Here is a 13561-nt window from a genome sequence, read left to right on the forward strand (position 1 = left end):
TTCGCGCCTCGCCACGAGCCAAGACTCTCACAAGGCAATGCAAGGGCCTGCAAATGACGGATAGACACTATAATCAGCAGCATGCACTCGGAAAGTAGTTGGTATAGTGCACACACGTGAAAGTGCACTGAGAACCACGCTGTAAGGCTGATTCCTTGTCTCCGCTGGCAGGGGGAACGCGACAATCCCCTTTTACCTGCTAGACTTGCTTCCTTCACGCAGGAGAGAAAATTTCCAACCGTTTCAGTTTTGTGAAGTCGACAAATAATCAGAGTATCCATCTAACCGAGCCGGCGAACAGTCGGTCGCTTCGTTCGTTTCGTTCGGTCCGTTCGCCAGTCCGAGTGTTTTTTACTGTTTCTACCTTTGAGAGTTAAACCTGTGTCGCAGTCTCTGCGAATATATTTACCGATCACGCGAATAACTCTTATTTTTATCATCTGTTCTTCTTTATCACTGTTTATTTCAATTTTCAAGAACTGGAAATTTGTGGAAACTTTATTGGTTGGTACACTTAACTGTGGATTGGAAATAAATATTTCACTCATTTTCATACAACTTAAGAAGTCGACTTCAACTAACTATTCCTCAAATTTTAAGAAACTGTTCCTTTATGGAAGCATTATGAGTGGTTAAAGTTTTAGAATCCTTTGCTGCACTGAAATATTTTAAAAATTTATAGGTTTAATTTTCAAATTTTAACAATGTAACATGACCATCTTCGTCTGGTCATGTTTTGGAATATTTTTAATATCTCCGAATCGAGAAATTCAGGTTTATTTGTTTCGTGAAAACGATGTTCAAAAGGATTTATCATTCTGGGAAATAAACATCTTTTTGTTTTACAATTCTAGAATTATTTAAGTATTAAATTTGATAATCGACGTCTGTTGCAAATTCCAACACTAAGAATTAAGATCTAACAATCCTTTAAAATTCGAATTTCTCAATTTCGACATCGTGAAGTTTTTTTAAAATTTTAGCTACTTATAAAGTTTGTATAAAGAAACATTTCTTTAAAATTTGAAGAATATTGAGTTAAACTCTATGTTTTTCGAGAATGGAAAAAGGGAGAAATGTTTTGAAGGAAAAGAAAATTTTACTTAAATTAACAATTTAAATTTTTCTCTCAAAGAGAAACCCTTACTTCTTTTAAATAAATTTTTCAAAAACTAATTCTTAAAAATACGAACCAATGCTAAAGTTAAAATTAATTTTGCAAACAATTTATAAGTAGGCTGAAGAATTTAAAATTTTGATTAACTTTTATCTACAAAATATTGCTATTAGTTACTGTAGTAGATAGCCAATAAAACAAGAATAAAGAAACTAAAATTTAGTTTTTTAATACTTCGTTGAGGGATAAAAGATTTTAAAACTATTTATATTGTAAAGTATTTAAAGATTATATATTTTGTGAAGCTAAAACTGGCACCTACTTTATTTTAGAAATAAAATTTTCAAGTTAAATATTTTTTAAGACCAATATAAATTTTTTAAAAATTAAGTAGGTGCTGATAACTCGGTACAGCAGTTAAAGCTTCATATATTTTTTTAATATTTGGAAAAAAACAAAAATTTGAAGACTTTGTAAAAAACTTTTAAAGCATAGTAATAAATGAGACAAAGAATTTGATAAATGAATGAAATATATTAATTATTTCCGAATAAAAGAAATATTATACAAAAATCAATTACAAACTTCGCACTCGATAATTAATTTGTAAACAGAAGAATTTTATAAAAATTTGTAAATAATTGATTTCTTTTGGCTACAATTTATAACTTTATCCAAATTCTAAATTAAATAATTGAATTCCGGAGAAATTTTTATTATATTCATGAAAATAATTGAATTCTTACGAAGATTTTCAAAGAAAAATTTGTTGAATAATTGAATTCTGTTTGGAAATTTTATGAAAATAGTAAATATTGAAAATCATTGAATTGTGAAAAGTTTTTAAAAATCATTAAATTTTACAAAGAATTCTATTAAAATTTTTGAGAATAATTTAATGTCGGTGGCATTTTATTAAATTTTTTTAACAATAATTTAATTCCTAAAAAGCATTTTATTATTTATGAAAATAATTGAATTTCCAAGAAAAAATTTATTACTTTTAAAAATAATTGAATTCTTGTGATGAATATTGTTATTTATGAAAACAATTGAATTTTGCAAAGAATTTTATTAAATTTTCAAATATAATTGAATTTCTGATAAGAATTTGATTATTTATGAAAATAATTGAATTATTGCAATAAATGTTATTAAAATGTTTAAAAAGAATTGAATTTCCAAGAAAAAATTTTTTACTTTTAAAAACAATTGAATTCTTGCAATGAATATTGTTATTATTTATAAAAATAATTGAATTTTGCAAAGAATTTTATAAAAAATGCCTCAAAATAATTGAATTTTCGCGAATAATTTTGTTATTTATCTTTAATAATTGAATTCTTGGGAAGAATTTTATTTAAATCTAAGAGAATAATTGAATTATTTCATAAAACTTTAACTAAAAATGTATTTAAAATATGTCCCGTTATGTTCCTTAAATAAATAAACTAATAAAATAATTGATTTCTTTCGAACAATTTTATTAAAATATTTGAAAATAATTGAATTTCTGTGAAAAATTCTAATATTTTTGTAAATAATTCAATTCTTCCAAAGAATTTAAAAAAACATTTTTTTACATAATTGATATTTTCGTGGAATTGAAATTAAATTTTTAAGAATAATTTAGGGGCTGGATGCTATAATGTGTTACGCGCCATTCACTTAACATGGCGCGTAACACCTTATAACATCCAGCCCCTCAATTACATTTTTTGAGCAATTCCTGTAAAATTGTACTAAAAATAATTGAAATTCTGCGATGCATTTTTTATTTCTGAAAATATTTAAATAATATTGCAAAGAATTTTATTAAAATTTTTAAAAATAATTGAATTCCTGAGAAGAGTTTTATTATTTATGAAAATAATTGAATTATTGAGAAAATTTTTTTTTAAATGTTTAAAAACTCTTTGTTGAGTTTTACTATTTATGAAAATAATTGAATTCTTCCTTAGAATTTTATCAATTTTTTTTTTTAAATTGAATTTCAATGAAAAATGTTATTAGTGAAAGTAATTGAATTATTGTGGAAAATTGTATCAAAATTTTGTTAAATACTTGATTTTTTCGAAATTTTTCTGAAAATGCTATTCTAAATTAATTTAATTCCTGTGGAAATTTTATTATTTATGAAAATAATTGAATTTTTGATGAATTTTATCAATTTGTTTTTTAAATACCTAATTGAATTCTTTAACGAACTTTTATGAAAATAGATATTGAAAATAATTCAATTTCGAATATTTTTGAAAAAAATTGAATCGTTTTAAAGAATTTGATTATAATTTTTGAGAATAGTTTTTCGATTTCTGGTATTAGCGAATTTAATGTAGTGGAAATTTAAAAAAAAACAGAAATAGTAGCTTTTAGTAGGTGAAATCTAAAAAAGTAGCAAAAATAGTAGCATAACGTAAGAAAAGTATTAAATAGTAGGTTTTAGTAGATGAGTGCAAAGCCTATATTTTTCAACATAATTGTTTCTTCATTAACTTTTACTATTATCGGCATTTAAATTTACATTCAAAGTCGAAATTTATCAAAATTTAAAAACAAACGAAAATACTGACATGCCATTTTCTTTTAAAATATTCATTTCCAAGATTGATGGCTGAAAATGAAATTTATCCATTTTTTTAAACTTTCTCTAAAAACGAGAATTGCATATGTTTCCTTTTATATTGTTGTTTTACGAGATTTCATAGTTGCATAAGGGAACCTGTTGCTGAGTTCATCGATCGCTTCTTACACTTCAGACTTAATCTACTATCTAGTTTCTTGTGATAATAACTTTTGTCTAGGTATTTTTCTAATGTACATTATCTTTTGCAGTCTATATACTCTATAAACTGTGATGTACATTAATTTTTAATACTGAACCATCTCTAGAATCCTTATTTTAAACTATGAAATTTATAAACACGACAGAAAATTGTTATTATTTTTATATTTCATCAGACTGTCAGACTGAAGAAATATTAAAAAAACATTTGAAAACAGGATACAAGTTTTAAATTCCCGAGTTTAAGTTTCGAATGTGCTTTTGTCAGGCACATCTCCTCAGCTATGACATCAGGAATTTCAACCTACTTTTGTCTAAAATTATATTAAGTTTAAAAAAAACGTAATTGATGGTAACGGTAAAGAATAGTTTTTCGGTGTTTTTTTCTTTTGATTTGTTAAGATACGTAATTAAGATAATGAATCAAAGCTGGTATCTTAATAATTATCTAATTGACGTTTAATAAACGTTCATTAATTAACGTTGTTCATAAATCACAAAGTGGTTATACATTTGAAAGGTATAATGAACATTGTTTTCTTCAGTTTTCCGCAATATTTTTATTATTATTTTTAATAAAAGTGGTTCAAAAATGGTTTTAAAAATTTTGCCTAATATTTTATTATAATTATTATTTGCTTCTGCGATATTTTGAATAAAAGTGGTTAAAAATTTCAAATTGCTTCTGCCTATAAAATGAAGTGAAAATTGATGTCATTTCCCTTCTTTTGCAGAAGACAGTGAGAGCCTCTCTTCCTCTCTCTCTAAATTTGCGGAGAAAGGATTTTGTAAAAGCGCGAGACTTGTACCTGAAGGAGTCAGTGCTAATGTAAGCTCAAGTGCAATATAACAGTGCGCATTTCGACGTTTCGAAAATGTCAGTAGCGAGAGGTGCAGCGAGTGATTGTAAATTGTGCAGTGATTCGTGAATCCAGTTATTTTTGCTCAGTGAAGTGTTTAGAGTTAGTGAACAGACGAAGAAGAAGAAGAAGAAGGACAATAAAAAAGAAAGAAAAATAATAAAGAAAAAAAAAGAAAAAATTTGAAACCACTGGGCAAAGACGATGGCTTTGCACGCATCCTCAGCCTCCAACGCGGAAGAACGTTGAGATTATTCGTGACAGTGCATGGATGTTAAAAAGACCTAATTAGTAAGCTCGAAGATGACAGTCACGATGGATCACAAACGAAAGACCTCTTGGGATTCCAAGGTACGATTTCTTCTTCTTTAATCGCGTTTTTATTATAAGACTTTCAAAACTGTTATTATTCTAATTAGATCTGCATCATAAAATCTGAATTAGTCACTTTTAGGGTAAGATAGCGAAAAACTGTATAAACAGTTATTATTCCTGGTAATTTGAGGAATTAAATGTTGGATTTAAAAGTTAAGAGAGAATTAGGATATTAAGTTGTTGGTTTGAAAGACGATAAACGGGGTTCATGAACTTTAAAAACCTTTCCAGTTCCTCAGAAAAGAAGGGGAACTCCCCGATTTCATAAGAATCAAAAATATAAATTTTAAACAAAAAGTCAGACTTCGAATCGATTTTAATAGGCAAAAAAGTAGATTTTAACTTTAAGTACAAAAAAGTTTATTTATTCATATCTTTGATTTTTCACTGATTTTCAGTTAACTTTCTCTACTATCCCGATTATAACTTCAATTCAAAGTTTTCATCTTATCTGCTAAAAATTTTAATTAAAACTTTTTAAAAACCCAATTTTGTTTAAAATCGCAGGTATCTAAATTAAATTATTCAAAACATCAATAATTTTTTATAAATAAGTATTTAAATTATTATTGTCATTTAATAATATTCAGAAATTAAAATTTTTTTATATTTCAATTTCAAAACATCTGAAAATTAATTATTATAAAAAATTATAACTAATTCTTACAAAATGAAATTGTTTTCTAAAAGTTTTGACTAAAATTTGTCTTTGAATCGATTATTTTTAATAATTTCGTGGAAACTTTTTAAAAATTCAATTATTTCGAAAAGAAATAAAAAATTTTTTAAAAACAAAAGTTCTTCAGAATTTTAGATTAAAATTATTCAAAATTTAAATTTTTTAAATTTTCAGACTGAAACCTCTTAAAATTGAATTAAATTCTAAAAATTATAACTGTTATTCTTAGAAAATTAAATTGTTTTCTAGAAGTTTTGACTAAAATTTGTCTTTGAATCGATTATTTTTAATAATTTCGTGGAAACTTTTTAAAAATTCAATTATTTCGAAAAGAAATGAAAATTTTTCAAAAACAAAATTTCTTCAGAATTTTTAATTAAAATTATTCAAAATTTAAATTTTTTTAAATTTCAGATTGAATCTTCTTAAAATTTAATTATTTGCAAAAACTGTACCTAATACATAAAAAATTAAATTGTTTTCTACATTTTCTAACCAAAATTTTTCTTTGAATCAATTTTATTTTGAATAATTTCGAGAAAATTCTTTAAAAATTCAATTATTTCGAATAGAAATAACAAATTTTCAAAAACAAAAGTTCTTCAGAATTTTAAATTAAAATTATTCAAAGATTAAATTTTTTAAATTTTCAGTTTGAAACCTTTTGAAATTTAATTATTTGTAAAAATTATAACTGTTATTTTTAAAAAATTATTTTCTTTAGATTTTTTAACTACAATTTTTCTTCAAATTTATTACTTTTAATAATTTTTCAAAAAGTTCTTCTTTGAGAATTTTTAAATCCATTTGTTTACAATTTAATTTTACGTGAAATTTTAATTATTTGAAAATTCTTTAAATAAATATACATTAGAAAATAAAAACTTGAAATAATTTTCAAAAATTGCAATTGAAAGTTATGAAAAATTCAGATTTTCAAACATTTTAATTTCAAATCTTTTACAAAATTCAATTATTTCTAAAAATTGCAATTATTACAATCTTCTCAAAAATTGAATTATTTTCTAAAACTTTAACTGAAATTAATTTTTAAATCAATTTTTATCAGAACCATTCTACGAAAATTCAATTATTCAAATATAAATGTAAATTATTTATTATGAATAATTGAATGTTTCTTAAAATCTAAATCTTATATAGTATTTTAGCAACAACTTCTTAAATATAATTGAATTCTTTCGACGAATTTTAATGAAATTTTTATGAATATAATTATATTTTTCGAGGAATTTGATTAAAATTATTGTATTAAAAATAATTGAAATTCTGCAATGAGTTTTATTATTTATGAAAATAATTGAATTAATCCGAAGAATTTTGTATAAAAGTTTCAAACAATTGATTTTTTTCGAAAAAATTTATGCAAATTCTATTTTTAATAATTGAATTCCTGTGAAATTTTCTTCATTTTAAAAAATATAAATTGAATATTCGTGTAGAACATTGTCAAAATGGTTTTTAAATAAATGAATTCTTTTGGGAAATTTTTTTAAAATAATAGATGAACAAATTATTGAATTAAAAGAAATTTGTGAAAATAATTGAAATTTTGCAATGAGTTTTATTAGAATTTTTGGAAATAATTGAATTCTTGTGGTGAATATTGTTATTTATGAAAGTAATTTAATGATTTTATTATTTATCAAAATTGTATAAAATAAAGTTTTTAACTAAAATTCTTTTCTAAATCTATTGTTTTTAATAAATTTTTCGAAAGTTCTTTAAAAATTCAGTTATTCAAATACAAAAATTCAAGGTTAAAAAAACTACTGTTACTCATCATTGTTTTTTTTAAATTTTAAGGCAAAATTTCCAGTTATCCTTGAACTATAATGGCAACTTTGTTATTGTCGAAATTCATAAAACTAAATTTAAAAAATTTATTTTATCGAATACTGATTTACTTTAATCCGAATTTTAGGTGTCAAAATTTCTATGAAAAATATATTTTATCGAATAGAATTTTATTTAAAATAATTCTTACCAAAACTGTATATGAATTTCGCAGAATGCTTTTTAAACAGAATTTAAAGTGAGTACAGAATTTTTAAATATAAGAATTTCCAATTTTTCTATTTTATTCCTCCTCATTTTCATTTGTCCGAATTGCTATTTGATATAGAATATTGAACATTCATTTGACCGAAGTTACAAGTAGTCGAATAAATAACCAACAGAAATATTTTTACGCGAATTCTAAAGTTTTTATGAATCACAATTATTCTGGTAATTTTTTATTTGACTTTAAAATTCGAGCCGAAATATTTTTATCGATTGTTACTTTGGTTGCTTGCAATTTCGATCAATTACGGTCAAACGAAAATTCGATGTTTTAGAAATTCTATCAAATAGCAAATTGTACAAATAAATATTCGACGAAATAAAAATTTTGCCATTTAAAGATTTTACTTGCATTTAAAATTTTGATTAATGAGAATTTTACGGGCAATGTAAAAGAAAGTAGTAAATAGAGCTGATTTCAGGTATTAAACTGGAACCAAATGACGATTTAATACCCAAAATCGGATCTAAATTGATACTTATTTTTTTACAGTTTGTACGGTTATTATTAATATCATTATTAATGTACGATTATATTAGAATTGTTTTAAATGAAAAATAAGTTAAATAGAAATTTTAGTATTTGAAAATTTTGCAGAATGAAAAATACGAGAAAAATATGTAACTTCAAAATTTTAAGTAAAATTTGTGTTTACAAAGAAATTCTGTCAAATACTAATTTCAAAAATTATAAATTTAACTAAAAGAAAATTCTATCGAATAAAATTTCGACTAATAGAAATTATTATTTATTAAAAAAATTTCTTCAGTTTTTGTAGAAGTTTCCAATGCACTTTTTCTATACATACAGTTGTCCCTCAGTTCTGTAAAATGATTTTAGTGCTGCTGTTTACCGTACTGTTAAATATAGAGTATGAGACGAGTATATAGACAAAGTTACAATTGGTTATAAAGTTGAAAACTACTAAATTTTGGTCGATTAAATTGAAATTAGAGTAATAACCATTTTATCATTTCTAACTATAAAATAACTTGAGTGTATAATTTGTTGACTTTAATTTTTGATCCCAGTGACCTTAATTCAACTTTAATCGCAACGACTGTTTATTTAAAGTGACTCAAGAAATCATTATAACTGTTTCTCTCGTCTAGATGGTCTTAATACAAAACTGTTTATTCGATTATGAATAATGCAAAAGAGTCAATGACAATTTTTCTATCAACCAACGAAATGTCCATTCAAATTTGTTGCCTTTTTCAACTAAATCTTCAATCTTCAATCTGTTGAAACCTTAAGATTATATTTAAAATAATGTTTGCCCTAATTAAAACAGAAGTTACCATGTTAACTTATGGCGAAACATGGGATAAAAAATAAACTATTTTTTCTGTATTGTAAAACTGTTTAGGCAAAATATGTCCAACCGAGGAAACACATTTCAATTATCTTTATAAATAGTAAAATTCTTCGCCAAAATTCAATTATATTCAGGAATTTTTATCAAACTCATTGTAAAATTCAATTATTTTCAAAAATTTTAATAAAATTCATTGCAAAATTTCAATTATTTTTAATACAATTTTAATCAAATTCCTCGAAAAAAGTTATTAAAATTCATCGAAAGAATTCAATTATTTAATTTGTTGACGAATTTTATTATTCACGAAAGAATTTTTAAATAATTGATTTTTTTCGACTAATTTTATGCAAATTCTTATTTAAATAATTGAATTCCTGAGAAATTTGTATTATTCATAAAAAGAATTGAAATCTTACGAAGATTTTTAGAAAAACAATTTTTCAAATAATTGAATTTTCAAGAAAAAATTTATTACTTTTAAAAATAATTGACTTCTTGTGATGAATATTTTTATTTATTAAAATAATTGAATAGTTGCTAAGAATTTTATTAAAATGCCTCAAAATAATTGAATTATCGGGAATAATTTTCTTATTTATCGACATAATTGAATTCTTTCGAAAAATTATTTATGTAAATAATAATTGAATTCTTGGGAAGAATTTTACTAAAATCTAAAAGAATAATTGAACTATTTCAAAAAAATTCCTGTAAAATAAAAATAATTGATTTGTTTTGAACAGACTTATTAAAATATTTGAAAATAATTGAATTACAATAAAAAATTCTAATATTTTTGTAAATAATTCAATTCTTCAAAAGAATTTAAAAAAATATTTTTTTACATAATTGATATTTTCGAGGAATTGAAATTCAACTTTTAAGAATAATTACATTTTTTGAGCAATTCCTGTAAAATTGTATCAAAAATAATTGAAATCTTGCTATGAATTTTATTATTTATGAAAATAATTGAATATTCTTAAGAATTTTATTAAAATTTTAAAAAATAATTGAATTTCTAAAATGAATAGTATTAATTATGAAAGTAATTGAATTATTTCAAAACAATTTAATTAAAATTGTATTTAAAATAATTGATTTCTTTCGAACATTTTTATTAAAATATTTCAAAATAATTGAATTCTTGTGAAAAATTCTAATATTTTCGTAAATAATTGAATTCTTCCAAAGAATTTTAAAAAACATATTTTTAAATAATTAATTTTTTCTAGGAATCGAAATTAAATTTTTAAGAATAATTGCATTTTTTGAGTAGTTCCTGTAAAATTTTATTAAAATGTTTAAAAAGATTTGAATGTCTATGAAAAATTTTGTTTATTTTTAAAAATTTTTGACTTTTTCATAAGAATTTTATAAACATTGTTTAAATAATTAATTTTTTCGAAATATAATAAATATTATGGAAATTTTATTTTAAATAATTGAATTCTTGTGGAAAACTTTATTTGTGAAAATAATTGAATTTTTCGATTAATTAATTTAAAATAGTATTAAAAATAATTGAAATTCTTCGATGAGTTTTATTATTTATGAAAATAATTAATTTCTTGCTTAGAATTTTATGAAAAATTTTTTTAAAAAATTGAATTTCCATGAAAATTGAATTATTATGAAGAATTGTATACAAATTTTGTTAAAAATTGATTTTTTCGAAATTTGTTTGATATGCTTTTCTAAATTAATTGAATTCCTGTGGAAATTTTATTGTTTATGAAAATAATTGAATTTTGGATATGAATTTTATCAATTTTTTCTAAAAACAATTGAATTCTTTTGTGAAATTTTATGAAAATATTAGATATTGAAAATAATAAATGAATTTCGAATATTTTTTGAAAATAATTGAATCGTTTTAAAGAATTTGATTATGATTTTTAAGAATGATTTTTTGATTTCTAGTATTAGCGAATTTAAAGTAGTGGAAATTCTAAAAAACAGAAATAGTAGCTATTAGTGGCTGAAATCTGAAAAAAAATAGTAGCATAACGTAAAAAAAGTAGTAAATAGTAGGTTTTAGTGGATGAGCGCGAAGCCTGAACTTTATAGACAAAGTATGGCTAACCATGGGAAGAAAAAAAACTATTTTTTACATTTTATTATTTTATATAAGTTGTAATGTTTATTGCTTTCGAGAGTAGGACCTGATAGCACATTGGCAAAACGATAGATTCTAATAGTTTCAGTGTTGGCACTATATTCCCATTGGGAGTGCCTCCACACAGTTTCCCTCGACCTTTTCTGACGAGGCTCAAGAAATTAATCGAAGGACGCTGGAATGGAGATCGTCTATGAGAAACCCATGCTACTCAAATGTGTTTGTACGTATTTCGTACACACGTGCGCCCGACTAATGGAACCGCACTATATGCTAAACAAACCCACACACACGCCACACACATGCAGGCGAATGGAGGTTACTTTCACCAAAGCCCATTCTGGTTATTACTGATTGTAAGCATCTTATCCTGCCTGCGAGTGCCGGTTTCGGTTTTGGAGCGAAAATTGATGCCGAGAAGTAAAAGCGCCAGATTCAGCAATTGGGAATGATTTTAGGTGGAAGAAATTGTTTGAGAAAAAAAAGTCAATTGCTGTGAGTGGGAATTTTTTCCTCTTTAGAATACATTGTGTATAGGAACATAAAAGAAGAAGGCTCAAGAAAAGTCTTTCTTGCGTGAGAAATAATCATTCAGAAGATATATGAAAGATTCAATCTTGTTCTCAGAGAGACGACCTAGTAATATCGCGCTAAAGTAAGACAATGGGATCGTGACTCTGAAAATCGCGATTTCGTCCACGTTTCCAGACTTATCGAACTGCGATGGAAAAAGGAAATCTTGTAATCATTCTATCAATTATTAAATTTATTCCAGGTCTCGAACTCATGAGACTATTAATACTTTTCGACACTTTTTTCACCTTAAACAACTATCTAGCTATTATTTTTAAAAATAAGTTACTAATGACCCTTATTTCGTTAAAAAAAAACAACTAATGGTACTATTTCTTTAACCGAGATTTTATCAATCTATTTAGTAAACAAATTAATTTTAAGGCTCATGATGAACCTAAAAATGTTGCAGACCACAAAAATATCGCAAAATAATTAAAGTTTATTAGTTTAAAGGAGTTTTTTCTGAATCTGTTCGATAAATAATAATTAGATACTTAACAAGAAAAATACTCTTGCTACTATTTGGGTGCTTTTTTAGATTTCAGCCACTAAAAGCTACTATTTCTGTTTTTTATTTTTTGAGAATTTACACTACTTTAAATTCGCTAATACTAGAAATTAAAAAACTTCACAAAAATTATAGTCTCAAATTCTTTAAAACGATTCAATTATTTTCAAAAAATATTCGAAATTCAATTATTTTCAATATCTATAGTATTTTCATAAAATTTCGCAAAAAAATTAAATTATTTAAAAAAGAAATTGATAAAATTCATCCAAAATTCAATTATTTTCATAAATGATAAAATTTTCACAGGAATTAAATTAATTTAGAATAGCATTTTTAAAAAAATTGCGAAAAAAGTCAATTTTTTGACAAAATTTTTATATAATTCTTCACAATAATTCAATTACTTTCACTAATAATAAAATTTTTCATGGAAATTCAATTTAAAAAAAAAATTTGATAAAATTCTAAACAAGAATTCAATTATATTCAAAAAATCTAAAAAAATTTGTCGTCAACATTTCAATTATATCTTTATAAATGAATAGCAAAATTCTTCGACAAAATTCAATTATTTTCAGGAATTTTAATGAAAATTCATTGCAAAATTCAATTATTTTCATAAATAACAATATTCATCACAAGAATTCAATGATTTTCAAAAATTTTAATAACATTCATGCCAAAATTTCAATTGTTTTAAAATTTTTTTCTCAATTCCTACACGAACATTAAATTATTTTCAAAAATATCAAAATATTTCACAGAAATTCAATTCTTTTTAAACATTTTAATAAAATTTTTTCGCAATAATTCAATTATTATTTTGAGACATTTTAATAAAATTCTTGAAAAATTCAATTACTTTCATAAATAACAATATTCATCATAAGAATTCAATTATTTTGAAAAGTTATACATTTCTTCTTGAAAATTCAATTCTTTTAAAAAATTTATAAAAATCGTTTGCAAGAATTCGATTCTTTTAATAATAATAAAATGCTTTTCAGGAATTCAATTATTTTCAAAAAATTTTAATAAAATATCACACAGACATTCAATTATTGTCAACAATTTTATTAGAATTCTTTGTAAAATTTAATTATTTTTAAAGAGTTTTCGCAATTCAATGATTTTC

At 23.3% G+C, this 13561-nt stretch overlaps 1 protein-coding gene across 1 annotated transcript in view; it reads left to right on the forward strand.

The window, feature by feature from the left end:
* Positions 1–223: 223 nt before the first annotated feature.
* The window catches only part of LOC122502953 (atrial natriuretic peptide-converting enzyme-like), a 120191-nt gene continuing 106853 nt past the window's right edge, over positions 224–13561 (forward strand). The window contains exons 1-2 of the mRNA XM_043613313.1: positions 224–504; positions 4637–5113. Of these exons, the coding sequence (XP_043469248.1) occupies positions 5066–5113 (48 nt within the window). The 5' untranslated portion in view covers positions 224–504; positions 4637–5065. The remainder of the gene's footprint in view (positions 505–4636; positions 5114–13561) is intronic.

This window comes from Leptopilina heterotoma, unplaced genomic scaffold (assembly GCF_015476425.1).
Source record: "Leptopilina heterotoma isolate Lh14 unplaced genomic scaffold, ASM1547642v1 Lhet_24, whole genome shotgun sequence".
Taxonomy (NCBI): Eukaryota; Metazoa; Arthropoda; class Insecta; order Hymenoptera; family Figitidae; genus Leptopilina; species Leptopilina heterotoma.